The 17,157-nt window shown below is 30.2% G+C and overlaps 2 protein-coding genes across 3 annotated transcripts in view; one reads left to right on the top strand and one right to left on the bottom strand.

The window, feature by feature from the left end:
• Nucleotides 1-530: 530 nt before the first annotated feature.
• LOC132713755 (acyl-coenzyme A thioesterase 8-like) lies at nucleotides 531-7,144 on the bottom strand. 2 transcript variants are annotated; one of them, XM_060696435.1, is made up of 6 exons: nucleotides 6,991-7,144; nucleotides 4,035-4,180; nucleotides 3,054-3,279; nucleotides 2,004-2,155; nucleotides 1,252-1,443; nucleotides 531-698 (listed from the first exon to the last, which is right to left on the bottom strand). In XM_060696435.1, the coding sequence occupies exons 1-6, from the start codon at nucleotides 7,128-7,130 to the stop codon at nucleotides 589-591; spliced, it is 966 nt and encodes a 321-aa protein (XP_060552418.1). In that variant the 5' UTR covers nucleotides 7,131-7,144; the 3' UTR covers nucleotides 531-588. The 2 variants fall into 2 exon arrangements, with proteins under 2 accessions (XP_060552418.1, XP_060552417.1); XM_060696434.1 differs by lacking the exon at nucleotides 2,004-2,155 and adding an exon at nucleotides 2,202-2,359.
• A 2,937-nt stretch (nucleotides 7,145-10,081) lies between these two features.
• The window catches only part of LOC132713749 (inositol 1,4,5-trisphosphate receptor type 2-like), a 50,290-nt gene continuing 43,214 nt past the window's right edge, over nucleotides 10,082-17,157 (top strand). The window contains exons 1-11 of the mRNA XM_060696429.1: nucleotides 10,082-10,176; nucleotides 11,008-11,081; nucleotides 11,339-11,466; nucleotides 12,374-12,460; nucleotides 12,760-12,837; nucleotides 13,681-13,761; nucleotides 14,811-14,908; nucleotides 15,382-15,472; nucleotides 15,865-15,952; nucleotides 16,279-16,386; nucleotides 16,753-16,898. Coding sequence (XP_060552412.1) covers nucleotides 10,082-10,176; nucleotides 11,008-11,081; nucleotides 11,339-11,466; nucleotides 12,374-12,460; nucleotides 12,760-12,837; nucleotides 13,681-13,761; nucleotides 14,811-14,908; nucleotides 15,382-15,472; nucleotides 15,865-15,952; nucleotides 16,279-16,386; nucleotides 16,753-16,898 — 1,074 coding nt within the window. The remainder of the gene's footprint in view (nucleotides 10,177-11,007; nucleotides 11,082-11,338; nucleotides 11,467-12,373; nucleotides 12,461-12,759; nucleotides 12,838-13,680; nucleotides 13,762-14,810; nucleotides 14,909-15,381; nucleotides 15,473-15,864; nucleotides 15,953-16,278; nucleotides 16,387-16,752; nucleotides 16,899-17,157) is intronic.

Consider the following 17,157-nt stretch of genomic DNA (forward strand, 5'->3'; position numbering starts at 1 on the left):
AAATAAAATGCAGATAAAAACAAACATACATAATAAATAAGCATAAAATAGACTGCAAAGTCCAAAACGTCATAATATTATACAATATTTCATTTCCTGTTATACATCCAACCCGAGAGAAGATCAACAACAGATCCATCTTCCCAGATATAACCGGATAAGATATGTGACATAAAAGTAATGCTAAATAAAAATTATCACAGTTAATAAAGTGCTTAAATGTTAGCCTTAGATTTTTTTGTTAATAAATCATAATTATCAATTAAAAATTTGGAAATTTTATTTGCCTTCAAAAGTACTTAAGTTAAATATGCAAAAAATTTGCATTTCCACTTTTCAAAATCTAATTTTAAGCCTCCATCTTATTATTTATTTAGTACAATACTTGTGCATTTCTTTCATTATTTCGCATGTGATACACCCATTCTGTACTGAACTTTCAATCTGTTTTTTCTATTTCATTTCAAAATTATCAGTATCCTATCCACCCTTTTATAAATGAACAATTCCATAGTTTATTCTCAGAATTTGTATTCATCATCACAGGTTTACACCATTATTGTTAATAGGTAGAACACTTATAAAATGCTACATTTTAGACACAGGGGTGTTTCTGACCACCCCCTCCTGGGCCACTGACATTGCAAGTGTTCCATCCTGTTTCCACACTCTTCCCAACACCAAAGCTTTTCCATTTCCTTATGAAACAAACATGAAAATAAATTAGTCAAAACACATGACATTCACATGATAAAAAAAAGTAGTTTTTACAAAGTACATCATCAAAACTGTAAGTTTGTTTAATGTACAATAAAATAATACAAGTAGAAATTAATACTCATATTCATCACTTTTTAACAGAATTCAACATTTAAAAATGAAAATGGTAAAATTTTGAACTAAGATACATCTGTAGATGTGTTCATATGGTGGTTTTAATGGAACCTTTAATAAGTCACTTTAGTGCCATTTAGACTCAAATTTCCAAATAATAAGGTCCATACACAAGTTTCACAAATCTAACAGGTACTCATCTTCTGTCAATTCAAAGACTTACATAGCCTGGGATTCAGGCGTTGATATTTTTGCTTATCCATACCGTACCCTCTATTTCATACTCTTTTTTTATTTTTGATAATAGCCAAACAGAAGCACATAAAATAATTGACAGACTGGAACATTTATTTTTGATAATAGCCAAACAGAAGCACATAAAATAATTGACAGACAGGAACCCAGGCTACGACTTACCAGCATGAGGACTAAAAGATTCATACAGCATCCACTCATCAACTCTGAATGGATTATGGAACCATAATGTATGATCTAATGAGGTCATAAATCGAGTTTCAAAGTTTGGTCCACCGGGCTGTAGTGCCGTCCCCAGCAGGGAAAAATCTGACATGTACGCTGCGACACATTGGTGAAGTTTGTTGTCGTCACCTGAAGGTTAATAATTATCATTTTATTTAAAGGCAAATTATGTGTCATCTTCTTAAGGTTATAATTGTCATTTTATTTAAAGGCCCATTATGTGTCATCTCCTTAATGTTAATAATTGACATTTTATCTAAAAGCCAATTATGTCTTAGGAATGCTATATTCTTTATTTCTCAAAAACTATTTATTTTTGGTATCTTTACTTTATACATGACCTATTCTTTGCATCTTTAGTTCTTTTTGGCAACTGGTATAATTTAAGTGAATTAGTAATTTGAATGGAAGTCAAAATACTACTTTGTTCACATTTTGCTTCATTTATGATAAATTATTTCACCTTTAGTACTACTTTATACAGATATCAAACATGCCCTATAATAATTAATTTAGCATTATAAAATTCATATTTGCTTTTCCTAATTTAAAGAAGTAAAACTTTATTGGTTGTCTGAGGCAAAAATGTGGCTTTAATAAATATTCAAGTGTTATAAAGTGAAAAAATCTCTGTAATCTATAAATGTTACAATTCAGTAAATATGACATTTTGACGTTCATGTATATACCAATAACACCATCGGTTTTCATCCAAAAGAGCCTCCTTGGTTCTCCATCTTTTTGTTTGAAAAACAGTCTCGGATCTGTAGGACGTATAAGTATCTTCAACTCTTCCGCTAAATAATGTTCCCATTCTTTCTTTATTGCCGACCCCTCTACTCTACAATAAAAGAATTATATCGATAAACAGCAAACTAAATATTTACCAATATTTCCGTTGGCTCTCATCCATAGAAGTCGCTCTGGTTTTCCAGTTTTTATACGGTAATAGCTTTCTGGTTCTGTTGGCCTTATCAACAATGGTATCTCTTCGGCTAGCGTTCTACTTATATGTTCTTTTTCTTGATCTGAAACCCCATCTTCACTGCAAAATTTTATAAATACCAATATTTAAGCTCTTTTGCTTAATAATTAAATGATGTAACAAGCTAATACAGAAAAAATTTAAACGTTTTTAATGATAACTATGACATCCCTACTAAACAGTGACTTTTTTAAATTTATAATGATCTTTTCAAATTAGAGCACTCGATCACCAAAGGCAAAACAGCCACCATTTAGTAGGGGTGTATGAAAGACTGTTTAATACTTATAGTCAATTTATTTATAAGTCTGAGGACCACCAAATGTTTCAAATAGCATAAACTTTTTGAAAGCTGACAAAATTTATACAACTTCTGTAAAAATTTAAAATGCTGACATTGACAATGTGAACTGACAAATGCTCGCAATGTTAGAGTGTTGGCATATCTTCAATTTTCAGACCTATAAATCAATAAAACTATCAAGTTCACTTTTTAATTTCTTTCAAATGTTGTGAACAAGGTCACAAAGCTTGTTTTTTAATTATTTAAGTTTTTCTCTAAACGGTCAAATATGTCAAACCATGTATAAATATACCTATTGATTGAATAAACAAATCTTTCCAAAATCAAACAAAGAAGAGATCTTTTACTATTTGTCTGCACTAATAATGAAACAAAAAACAACAACAAAACAACAACATATACAATGTATAATAATAGTAATTACACTGAATTTAGTATATGATAACTTACTCTAATCTCATTTTGAGAATCTCATTTGCATCCAAATATTCCTCTGGCCCTTTCACTTTAGGCATATCCATGGTGTATCTATAAACTTGTTTCTCATCTGTCTTAAATGAGCTCTGCATGGTAAATATAGCCTTGCCATCTTGTGTAGCTTTCACAGACCTACTCGCATAGGTTTCCCCATCACGTGTTCTGTCCACATGGTACAGGATTGGCCAATTAGAGTTACCTGAAATAAAATGATAACTCACATGGAGTCAAATGATAATGATAATTCACCAGGAGTCAAATGATAACTCATCATATTTATACATCAATTGTCTTATACTCATGTGTCAACACAAGGCACTTTTTTTATTTTATTCACTGCTTTTTCTGTTGGTACATGTATGTAATTGCCTATACTCTCCTGCGCATAAGTCGCTCTAAATTCACTTTTAATTGCTAAAGGAGTAATTGCCACAAGTACCATTTGATCAGCTAAAATTAATAAGTCATATAACATACAAATTTTCAAGTATAACCATTAATTTTATTGTGTTCATTAACAAATCAATAATGACAGGCTTGAACCCCTTTTGCGGACAATAAAACTCCAAATAATGCATTTTAAATTTTTTGACTTGTACATGTTTAGTATAAAGAAACTTCAATTTGACCACATCAGCTTTTGTATGGTTCATGCATGGTAATTTTATAAAACATTATCTCAGACATCTGTGAAAAAATAAGAAGAATGGGAATTTAGATCAGTGAAAATGAATTATCAAGAAAATTATCCATCCAATAAGTTGTGTCTGTCTGTCTGTCTATCTATCTATCTATCTTCTTTTTCTGTCATTCTCCTTGAGAGGATGTAGACAGTTATTATTACAGTACATCTCTCCAAAACTCGAGAAGCATTATTTCTAGATGAAGAATAATAAATTCTGATTTAATATAGTGCTTTCAAATAATACAAAAATTAAACAGAAATATGCAAACCTCCTCTAAGAAAGTAGCAATGTAGACTGTGAACAAGATGATCAGGAGATACTGTATTACAGGCTGCAACAAGAGCTTGACCTACGACCTGACCACCAAAAATAAATCTACTTCTACTTGGGTGCCATAGATTTTCTTTAGGTGCTCTGAAATTTGGGGGGAAAAGGATTATTACCCATAAAAAAGGGTACCAGAGTAGAACTCGTGGTACTACATTTTCTTATTTTCACTTCTTACTTTAATGTCTTGCAACTAATTACTTGTTGCTTCTTAAAAAAGACATAAAATTAAAAAAAAACACCCAATTTTGTAGGGCTATCATTGAAAATCGCAATATCGATATAATCATCAATGATATTCAACTGGTTTAAAAATCAATGCCTGACAGTGTTAAATATTCTAGAAATACTTCATATCAGTATTTATCCACATTTCTTGCAATACGCAGCATTAAAATATACAGCATCTTTTAATTTCTGAACTGGGAAATGTCTATTTTTCTATTATAGATTTTACAAATTTGCCTTGTCAGTTTTAACACATTCAGAAGATAATACATTTTAAAGAAAATATTCAAATACATTATTATAAAACTTTTGCAACTTGCTTTTCACTATTACGCAGATCTGTTTTGTTCTTTGTTGGTTTTTTTTTAGTAAAATATCATACATGTCAGAGCCACAGGTGAACGTCGTGTGGCCATGACTTACACTATATCCGGGGCCGTTCCCCCTCTACAACCCAAAACCCTTAAAACATCATCAAACATCATAAGTATTGACAAAAATAAATTTTATGACTCTAAAAGATTATAATAATAAACGCGACGTTTACCTTTGGTCAGAGCAGAAAGATTAAAATGTCAGAAGTCATTCATGCTTCGTATAATATGTTTTTATATAATAAGTACATACATGTACCTTCCTGATAAGAGAGTCCCCAGCGTAAATAACATAATGCAGATGATAAATAGGCAATGTAAATACCTTAGCGCATGGTTTGGAACTTTTCTTTTGTTCTTACTAACCCATTATACTCAGTACACTTTCAGTGAGCATTTGAAAACTGTATTGATATATAACAGTAGTTACAGTACAGTTTTTCCATTATGCTTCAAATAGGGAAAAAAACTCGACTGATATATAACGGTTGAGTTTCTTTCGCACCTGTTATATATCAATGCATTTTTTTTCACAGAGGCTCCAATAAGGCAGTGGTAACGAACATTCCCAGTAGCAAAAAAAAATGGATTGAATAGAATAAAATTAAATAAATAAATAAACAAATACAATGAAAAATATAAACAAAGATAATTTATGAAATGAAATTTACTCTCATTTAATCAAAAAGCCACATCCGTTGAATGAATTATTTCCACTGAAAAAAGCCCTTTAATTAATTTTGAATCAATATTGGTGACAGTTTACAATTCGCCTCAAACATTGGATGTCTCTTGTATATCTTTATTTTTGCGGCAGGGAAAACAACTTGAAAAAACTGCCTTACCTTGAATAGCTGTAATGTTGCTAACAATTTATTTATTTATTTCCATTACAAAAAAAGAAAACATTACGCCATTGCGATAAAACAGTTATAGTATATGAAACTCATTAGTTACGGGTATAACACTGGCTTGGGCGACATCTCGGGATGTTTCTGCAAAAAAAAAATGACTTGGCCTAAAGTTCATATACTATAACTATTAGGTATTCCTTGATGTTGGTACAATAAATTTTATTGTAAGTAGTACAAAAAGAAAACTAAGATATTTTAGTATTTTATCATAAACACATAAAAATAATCATATTGCATATGTTACAATGCATAAAAAAAGACTTTTGTTGTCTCAAAAAATGGAATTGAAAGATTTTCTAATCTTTTTGTTAATATCCATGTCAGTTCAAGTATTCTATAGCCCCACAGGTTATTTATCAAGTTACACTTTTCAATACTTACGGTACTTAATGCACATTTCATAGTCATTACTACCATTTTAATTATATAATTTTCATTTTCAGAATATATTATATCATTTATATAGATCTTATGTAAATCTCAATTTGAGAAGGTAAGAGAGATAATGAGATAAAATTGACAAAAATATGCCAATTATAAACATATAAATTCTTTAATGTATAAAAGGCTACTCATGCTTAAAATCATTACCTTTGACTAAATCAACCATAAGTTACGATAAAAAATAACTACATTAATTGTAATTGGTATAATTTGCCCCCCCCCCCATTTTTTCCATTTAGCATTTATAGTTTAATATTTCATTACCAGATTATAAAATAGTTATAGTATATGAAAGAGTTAGTTACAAGGATATAACATTGGCTGGGGGGACATCAAGGGATGTTTTTGCCAAAAAAAAATCAACCGATATATAGTAGGTACAACAAAAATCCTTATATTTCTTGAATAGCAAAGAAGATATTTCTTCTACAATTGCCTTATTCTAACTAAAGATACTTCAGCGAACAGGTTTTATAGTACTGCTTGACAACGTCAAAATAAAAGTGACATATAAAGTATAAAATGGAAGCCAGAAATAGCTTTATTGTTTTTTTAGCGTATTCATGAAACATGACACAAATATACATTGAAATTAGAATATCTTGATTAAATTTAGATATGTAAGATTTTTGTTCTTTTTTTTTCCGATTTTATTGACTCATCATTTTCATTGTAAATGGCAATCTCCTAGACACCTACATATTTTGTCTAGGGATGGTGGCATGTGTAGTTTATGTTATATTTCTAAAAAAAATGGTTAATCATAAATGTGAAATAATTTCCTGTCACATTCAACACGTACTGAATAAGATAATGGACTAAATACACCTGCGTCCTATCTTTTGAACGAAAGACTACTCGTGTCCGAGGACTATTACACTTTTGACATATTTCTCTCTCAAAAGTTGATTAAAAGAAGACATAAAAATAAAGTTACCTAAAAATATTTGGATCCAATGACTCTAGGGAAATAAAAGAACGTATAACTTCTCCTTCTAAGTCACTGTCAGAGTTTGTAGCCATCGTTCCAATTCTTGACATTTGTTTCAATTTTCTTCCGATGATCCGGGCTGTCATTGCGTGTGTGGGAAAATCCCCGAGTTAGCCGAATGAAAAAGAGCGCCGGTGTACCGTTTTTTGAACGAAATCGTAAGAAATGATGTGATTAGTTGGTGGGATTTGCGTTGATTTAGGATAATGAAGACTAGCTTATCATCACAACGTGAAAATATATTTATATCTAAGATATACAGTACTTTTTTTCTATTTTGTGAAAATAACTTATTTTTTGTTTAACCAGCAATTTTAATAGCAATTATCACAAAACCTTTTAAGAGAAACACTTACAAGTATATGGACGAAAACATAAATGATTGTTTGTTAGAATAGAGCCAGGTTTGTTTAAAGCACTTAAACCAAATAGGTTAACTTTCGCGAAGAAAGGACCTCGTTTCGGGGTGGGGGCATAATCATATAACGTCTGAAAACCTTACACAATTTAAAAGATAAAATATTAACAAACAAAAAGTAGTACATAAAGATACCAGTATATAGAGCGGTTCTTAGACCGATTTTCGTTTTTAAAAGGTTTTTTTTTGCACAATAAAAGTGTTTACTCTGGAAAACGATTTAAGCAAATGATATCAAATTTTGCGCACAAGTTATTTATTTGTAATTAGCTCCACCAAATGCTATAAAAATCTTGCAACATCAATTCCAGTCCTGTCATTTCTTAAAACCTTAATGGTCAGACACTGACATTGAGTTTCCATGAAACAATGCGAAAGTATGACCTAATGGAGTCCCTTAATGGTAGCGTATGAAAATTTACGCTTCCGTAACAGACTTCAAAAGGGAAAAAGCCATCATCAAGAAACATCGTTCATCGGCGTTGCAAAAGATAACATATATATGAAAAATCTTATTTTCAACAAGGTCTTCAATAAACACAAAAAAAAAAGAAAACAAAAGAGATACTACAAGTAATTATAAAGATCATTACATTCAGTACATTTTATCCAACAGAAAAGACGGATATACTATTATATAAAGTACAGCACTTGAATGAATTACGAATTGATCCGAAATTTACCGACATTATAAAAATATATTTGATCGTTAGCGTCTATATAATTGCTGTATTGCATTATTTAAGATTACAAAGAGTCCAGAAATGATTAAGAATATGTTTTATGATTCGTAACATGAAAAATAACTACAGACATGAAAAAAGCCTGGAAAGATGGATGGTTTCAATATTTCTCTCTAGGGTGACGTTATCCTGAACACGTCCTGGTGGCATTAGTAGTCCTTAGATGGAATACGAAATGCAATAAGAACAGTTGAACTCATCCTTCTTGTTATTGCCTTGCAGATTAGGCCAAATATCTTTATATAGGTTTTATGTCTCTCTATTGTTTGATAGGGATTTCAGTTTTCATAATGGTTTAACTTTTTATTTTTATTGTTGATAAGTCCAAGAGAATAAAACATCTCGTGGAAAGTTGGTTTAAACAGTATTAATTTCAAATACATGTAGTTCAACCCAGTTAATTATAAACCATTACATGATTTAATACTGGATTGAAAAGAAAGTCAAAGATTTATGTAAGTTTCTTTCCCGGAAGGTTGGAATAGAGTACAAAAACATTATTGCTAACTCAGCATAAAAATAATTTTAGTTTTGATATAGTTTAATATTAAAGACGCCTCATTAGATCTATGACTTGCTTTCTTTATGTGTGATTAAAAGTGTTTAAGCAGTTAGTAATATGCTGTCATGCGCATAGACATAATTTAACTGAAATATAAAATTTGATTTGAATATTCACTCGATATTTACGTAACAAAATAAGTCATAATACTATTACTTAAGAATGACATAATAATTTAATTCGTTAGTCACTATATCTAAAGGTATATACTGCTTAAATTTGCTGTTTGAAAAAAAAATAGATTAAAAAATAATAAAACAACTTGTAATTACTATACAGTCTCGTGAAATAAATATCTTTTGAACACACAGAGAAAATATGACACGTTTGAAACTTAACGACATGGAGTTATTCAAAAAAATAAAACTGGCAGTTTTTATAAGAATAGACCAAATTAATTTGGTAAGTCTAGGGAAAGGCAGCTTTCAAAACATAATTTATTTACTCATTTATTCAACTTAGACATATATTCTGGATGAATTTTTTAGATTTCAATAAATTTCTACAATAAGGCAGTTTACTCAAAGATGAGCATAATATATCTCTAATAAATATGTTTTAAAGAATGCATTGAAACATAAACATGTGTATGAAATACGAATTATAGGGCAATACATCCAAATAAGAGAGACCGAAACCCAATCAAACCATAGGACTGGCCTATGGGCAAAACATGGAAGCTATCTGCTTAATTACCAAGTTTTTTTTTTCGATTGACAAAACTCCATGTAGACAGCAATTTGAATCGTTTTTTAACGTAAGTCTGGTCCAAATAAGATACGAGGTTTGATAGGAATGAACTTTCATACGAAACATTGGAAGACCATGAGGATCTTCCGGAATATAAATTATATCAGTAAATAAATATTATATTGTTTTTCTAATATTGTTTAATTCTTATTAAGTAGTATGTTTTAAATGGTATTTAATGCTCAGTGAAATTAGATATTTAAAATTGTGTTTAGTAAGTATTGTGGAAGGCTGATTTCATATAAAAATAATCCAAATATATTTTTTTCTTTTTCGAAAAAAAAAATATTAAGTAAAATGACATCTTAGCATGTATTTGTTGTAATTTTGCTTTAATTTCATTGATATCTGTTAAAGAATTTCCTAAAGAAATGATTTGAAATGAATACAGATATTGGCAAAGATTTGAATTGCATTTGCATTACATGTACTTGATTAAAACTATTGTTATTGTCATGAAATCATATAAAACTGATTTTTTTATGTATTTTGTTCAAATATATTAGACTTTTATTACATGTGTGTCAAAGTAGGTAGTTAGATGTAAGATGCGCTAAAAGCAAGATGGCACAGAACTTAGGAGAGTTTCTGTGTGTCGGTGACTCAGTTTGTTTCTTTTCCGTGGAGACGGAAGGATTTGCGTACAGTCTTCAGTCAAGGTAAGTTATTGTTTCAGACTCTTTTTCAATCTTACTGATTTGATACAATAAACGTACATACAAAATTATAGTAGACTGATACTAGTGTTTAATAAAATATAGAGAACACAGGAGTACTAAGAAGAGAACTATCAAGGAATATTTTTTTAGAGCAGCAGTAGTAGTAGAAAAGAGCATCTTCAAATAAAAAGATAACGTACAGTTAACTACCTTATTCCGTCAAATAATGTGAATAAACTGTATTTTTGAAATTTGCTGATATGTATCAGTAACACTTTGGTCGCGTCCGTGTCTGAAATACGGTCACCTGCTGACTTCCTCGACTAGTAAAGCCAGAAAGTCGCATTGTGACATTTACAGTGTTGATGCGACCTAATTTAAAACCCAACAAAAAAACTTTGGTAATGATCCTTAATGGTAGGAAATGAATATACCGATGCGACCAGTGCAAACTATAATCAGTCTGCACTATAATTGTCTGGACATTGTCTGCACTATTCGCTTTACAGTCAGTACATATCTAAAACTATGAATATATACTTTTGTCCAGAGTGACAAAGGGAAAGGTCAATTTGATAGATTAAGCATTTTATGGGTTGATTTAAATCATATGTACTATAGGGATTTCATATCGTATAATTCTTGCAAGAAGTATGAAACTTGTTAAAGTAAATGTGTCGATTTAAGCTGACAAAATAATGTACTCGTATTTTTTAATGTAAAATGGAACCATATTTGGATATAAGAACCATAAATATGGTTCAAATGGACGAACAAAGAGTGCTATACATATACTCATAACATAATGTATAATGTTTGTACATATTTCAGTTCTGTACATAGCCATGTATTCATATATCAAAATCAGGACCGAGATAAACCAACAAAAATACCAAGTGCACAAGGTAACCCTTTATGTACAGTCTGTCATTGTAAAACTGTTTGTCCATATGAAAAATTTATACACTTATTTCTTGTCTTAGTAGTTTATATCAAGTTTTTCAGACCTTAATTGTGAAATTCATAAGAACAGTAACCTCTCTCCTATTGTGTTTAGATATTGAGTTTCGTTATTTAAACGGAGAAAGGTATATTTATTGTTGAAGATATTTGTTTTCAAACCTATCTTTGTTTTGTAAATCATTACCTTTGTTGTTCACAGCATGTGAGTTTATTGTTGGCCTGCAGAACAGGTACAAACTGAACAAGAAGTTTAGAAAGTACAAGTCGATGGTTGCAAATTCCGAGGGGATCATCCATGAAGATGAAACACTTCTCAGACAACACAAGGCGAGTATCTTACTTATCAATATACCCCACCCCTTATGATGTATATTTTGTGTAAAAATAACATTTCGCGATGCATTTTATTGATAAATATACCAAGCCCCTATAATGTATCGAATTAATAAATATACCACCCCTTAAACATATTGAACATGTCAATATACCATCCCTATAATGTATTGAGAGTGTCTATATACCAACCCCAATAATGTCTCGAGCTATTTATATACCACATCCTGCAATGCATCGAACTTACAAATGAATCTTACTATGCCAGCACTTAAAATGTAGCGAACTTTTCAATATACCGCTCACTTTACTTAGACTACCGAACTTTTAAGTATATAAAACCATCCCGTATCTAATTTATGACATGAAGTGTCCCTATCCCTATTAAATGTTCCAAATTATAAATATATCAACCCATATGACTTACTAATATACTTCCCACTATGCAATGTATCGAACTCTCTAATGTATCATCGCATCTTATCAAATTTACCACCCTGGACAGTTGTTATATTGAGATGTATTCGGTTGTAAGATAAATATTACTTCTTTTAAGAATTTGGATTAAATATATGAGTGTTACTGGTTTCTTTGAAAATGGCATGTTTTTGTTAAACCTGTAACTACTTGTAGTAAAAATGTCTTACCTATATATTAATCTACGTGCGCACAAATAGAACTGAAATGTGTTTTGCATTTAAATATTTTGCATTTCAATTTAAACCGTTAAATAAAACACATCTAGCTAAGGAACAATTACAAAGTAATCTAATTGTTATGGTTTACAGTGATAAAGCTTAAATTTCTGTTTCTGTTTGGTATTACAAGTTTAACGGTTTACATTTGATGAGAAAATCATAGTGTCATTTTATCATGCTCATCTTATATTTATAATTTACAGATGGCGGCTGAAGCCGAGAATATGGACAATGCGCAGGAACAGAAACGGCAACTTGGTAAACGGGTTAGATACGGTGAAATTGTACAGGTATTTAATAAGGGCGTATTAGACACAGTGAAATTGAACGTGGTCTTTTAAAGCTAAACTCTAATTTATTAATATCTGTTGTTTTTGCCAATAAGTCAGTAATCAGTTAAATTTAACTAGGCAGAAAAATAACCTTTTGAACACTTTTATTCACAAGGAATATGATTACAAAGCTATTCGGTTATTTTTATAACATATAGTTCCTAAACGGGTATAAAATGCATATATATCTTTGAAAAAGGGGTAACGTAAAAATTGAAAAAAGAGAAAAATATATTCGTATCTTATTTCTATTTTAGTTGAAACATGTGTTTACAAATAAATACATACACACATGTACATCTCAAACGTCACAAGTCGATAAAAACAACATGGTGGTAAGTAAAAGTAAAAAAAAAAATACCTATACGTATTTTGATGTTCTGCACATTTCGTTAAATTTGCACATTTTTGTTACATTGCTTGAAAGAGTTATAAGCAATATTTTGTAGTTTTAGAAGGATATTGAGCTCCAGTTGCGATCGAATAACTAAAATTCATCTATAAGGAAACTCGCTTGAGTTAATGTTAAAATAAACAACATTTTTAAGACTGCTTAACTTGCGGGACAATAACTTGGATGATAACTCAATTTTCTATCTATAGTAATAAAATGCGTAATACAATATGATATCATACAAGTTGGAAAGTCACAAATAAATTGTTAGATCTAAAAGACAAATCTTAGATTTTAAGTATGTCTGTATAAATTCTAGAAATGTCACAATGCAAGACTGACATCATTTATAAAGATATACCACATGGCCATTCCAATGGGAATAAGCTTTCCATGTACTTAACGAACTTATTCCATTAAAGACTCTCAGCTTAATTACAATCTACCGCATGCTCATTTAATTCAAATAAAAATTGAAAATGCCATCAATCTTCTGTTACGTGCATGTTGACTAAGAACTGGACCATTCATTTCGCAGGGACTCACTCCGAAAAAATAGTTTTTTTTAGATTAGACCTGTTTCCTGTTTGTCTAGTCATTGCGAAAGCCATGCAAATCAGACATGCATGTTGATGCAAAGGCAAATGCAGAAAACATATACCAATGTTAAACATACATGTATAAGAAGAACCTTTGTAGCCAAAGCGCGTCACAATTAAAAAATGATATGGTATTTATCATCATGCTCATACTAGTATTTTTCACATATATTTTTATTTTACAGATTATGCTCCAGGAATACAATGCAAAAAATGCTCAATTTAGGATTTTGCCCCAATATAAGGTCAAGTCTGAAGGTGAAGTGGTAGGTATTATAATGTTTTAATCTTTAATCATTGTAAACTATAACTGTTAAAATATAATTAAAAACAATTTTATTTCTTTTTTTGACATTTTGATTTGTTCCTCGTAAAATCTTTTTACGCAGGTGAATCTTTTTGACCTTCTTGTTTTCATCAAGCCATGTGCCATAGTTCATCAAGCCATGTGTCATAGTTCATTCAGCCATGTGCCATAGTTCATCAAGCCATGTGCCAGAGTTCATTCAAAAATGTGTCGTAGTTCATCAAGCCATGTGCCATAGTTCATTAAAAAATGTGTCATAGTTCATCAAGCCATGTGCCATAGTTCATTCAACCATGTGCCATAGTTTATTCAGCCATGTGCCATAGTTCATCATTCCATGTGCCATAGTTCATTCAACCATGTGCCATAGTTCATCAAGCCATGTATCATAGTTCATTCAACCATGTGTCATAGTTCATCCAGCCATGTGCCATAGTTCTTTCAACCCTGTGCCATAGTTTATTCAGCCATGTGCCATAGTTCATCATTCCATGTGCCATAGTTCATTCAACCATGTGTCATAGTTCATCAAGCCATGTGTCATACTTTAACCCCTTTTCTATCAAATTTAGGCACTTCGAATGAACACCAAATAAAATATAGAATTTTGCAAGTGTATTATGTTATTTTGATTCCGATTCCAAGTAAAAAGTAAACAAAAATAGAGCGAATAATCAAAGAAAAAATGATAACAATCAAATATCATATACTTTGTGTTTTCGTGAAATGATACTTGTAACGACTTTAAACTAAAAATGTTTTATAAAAGTTTATGATTCGAACATTTCTGATAGTATGATGTCATTATACTCGTACATTGTTGAGAACAATACTAAATTCTATTGGACGAGCACTCAGCCGTTATACCTATATTAGTCGGGAACTATTGAAATGCATGTAATAAAATGGTATCTAGTAGTACACAAAATCGAGATTGATTAACATGTTTGTTAGCATTTATCAGTATAAATATGGAGGATTAAACTTTGAGGTTGTTGTTTTCTTCAGGTACAAATATACGATCAAATTGTGTTTGAAAGTGTGAAGTCTCCAGGTCACTTTATACATGCTAGTTCACCATTCCAGATTGACCATTTTACATTTGGGTAAATATTGTAGACAATCACAAATTTATAAAGTGTATAAATATCAGATGCTCTCCACATGCTAAATTTATTTCTTGGCTTGATTTCATAAATTTCAATATAATTTTTTATATGATGAAAAATTTATTTTAACTTATGTTTTATATTTATCTAAATTGGTAATAAAAAGACTTTTAATTACATCCAAATAATTGATCATTCATTCATTTATTCATTTATTCGTTCATTCATTCATTCATTCATTCATTCATTCATTCATTCAGTGCAATTTTGGTCAACAATGATGAATGAACCAAACAATGAATTATTAACTGACTAAATTACTGAATGAATAAATAAATAAATAAATAAATAAATAAATAAATAAATAAATAATAAATAAATAAATAAATAAATAAATAAATAAATGAATGAATGAATGAATGAATAAATGAATGAATGAATGAATGAATGAATGAATGAATCTCTTGCAGGTCGGAATTTAACCTTGGTGTGGAAAGATCAGGATTTACATTGATACGATTCAGAAAACGACCACCGACAGAATCACTTATATATATCCGGGTAAGTTTTTGTCCAGTTTTCATTCTTGCTATCATGCAAATAAATATAAAATACCTATTTGTTAGAAACTTGCCATAAAAATATGGACAAAAATCTTGATATTTACCCATATAATCATGTATAATTACATAAACATATTTTTACAAATTCTCTGTTTCGACATTATGACGTTTATATATGTATATGTGTATTTGTTAGAAAGAAAAAAGCATTTGTATTCCAAGCTTCCACGATTATCTAAAACAAATAAACAAGACCACTCAGATCATTGTTTCTGTGAATTACTACAAGATCTGCAAATTCAAAAATTGATCTCATAGCCAGTATATTGTACATTATCACAAAAATATTGAAAATGTTCTGCTGCAGTGAGTCATTCATATAAATTTCAGGGAGGAAACATTATTCGACTGTTTCACAAAGAACTGGAGGCATATGTTGTTGCCGAAGGTCTTTTCGAGGATGAAATCACAGAAGATGGTACTTATATAAACGTTTTGCATATTGCATCCACTTCAGTTTTTATGTAATAGTATTCTTAAAATAAAATATTATGTACAGAAACATTTTTTGTTGTTGTGGAAGATGCACATACTTCCTTCACATTTTTTTTTATATAATTCTTGATAGTTTTAACTGTTTTGCAAATTTTACTGAATGAAAGGGTCTAAAGACTTTTGATACATGTATAATCATACCAATGCTATATTTTTAATTCTGACTGCCAAGTTATTATATAACTTATTTTCTTCAAAAGAAGAATAATTGTTATTTCTTTTATGCCCTTTTTAAAAAATCTTTTCTAGTTCATTTCCGTGTCCGAGTAATGGACCAGCATAAGCCGCGAACGCTGTCCCCGCCAACCTCCGGTAACACATTCTGGGTGATAGAAGCGGAAAAAGGAATATTTCATGGTAATACTAACCATCATTTTATATATCAAAGATATTTAGTTATTTGAATAAAAAAAGAAACAAAAACAAACAAACAATACAACAACAACAACGACAAAAAACAGTAAAATGTTTCGAAATATTCTTTGCGACTTTCCATGTCTGCAAGAATTTGAATTTAAAATTTTGTGAATCATACAGTGAACCTGTTAAGTTAGAATAACCATTTTAACAATATGTTTAACAATGTTCTCCTTTACCAAAACCATATTGGATGCAGTAATTTGGTATCTTGTATTAAAATATATGAATTCGCACTGTAACTGTTTTGTTGTATACTTCAATATTGCGAAAATAAAAAGTTCTGTTCTGTTCTGTTCTGGTAAGGTGAGATTATCCAATGGGAGCAGCAGATACGGTTACGTCACATGACAACAAGAAAATACATATGTATCACAGCAGAGCACGAGGTTATATTGATTGACAGTAATGAAGACCCAAGAACAGTGTTCCGACTTCACAGCGTTATAAATGTACGTTATATCAATCAAATAGGTTACGTCAACTTGTACGCCCTCTTTTAAAAATCCATTCGTAATAAGATGTTATAATTACATATCATGAAATTGTACATGTTAGTTTTTACAATTTTGCAAATTAATTCTTTTAATTTTTGTTTCAATAATGACAATTTTTTGTTGTTTATTATGTTCTATTTATTCCATATCATTATTGTTTATTATGTTCTATTTATTCCATATCATTATTGTTTATTATGTTCTATTTATTCCG

This window comes from Ruditapes philippinarum, unplaced genomic scaffold, assembly GCF_026571515.1.
Source record: "Ruditapes philippinarum isolate M1 unplaced genomic scaffold, ASM2657151v2 ctg272_1_1_1_1, whole genome shotgun sequence".
Taxonomy (NCBI): domain Eukaryota; kingdom Metazoa; phylum Mollusca; class Bivalvia; order Venerida; family Veneridae; genus Ruditapes; species Ruditapes philippinarum.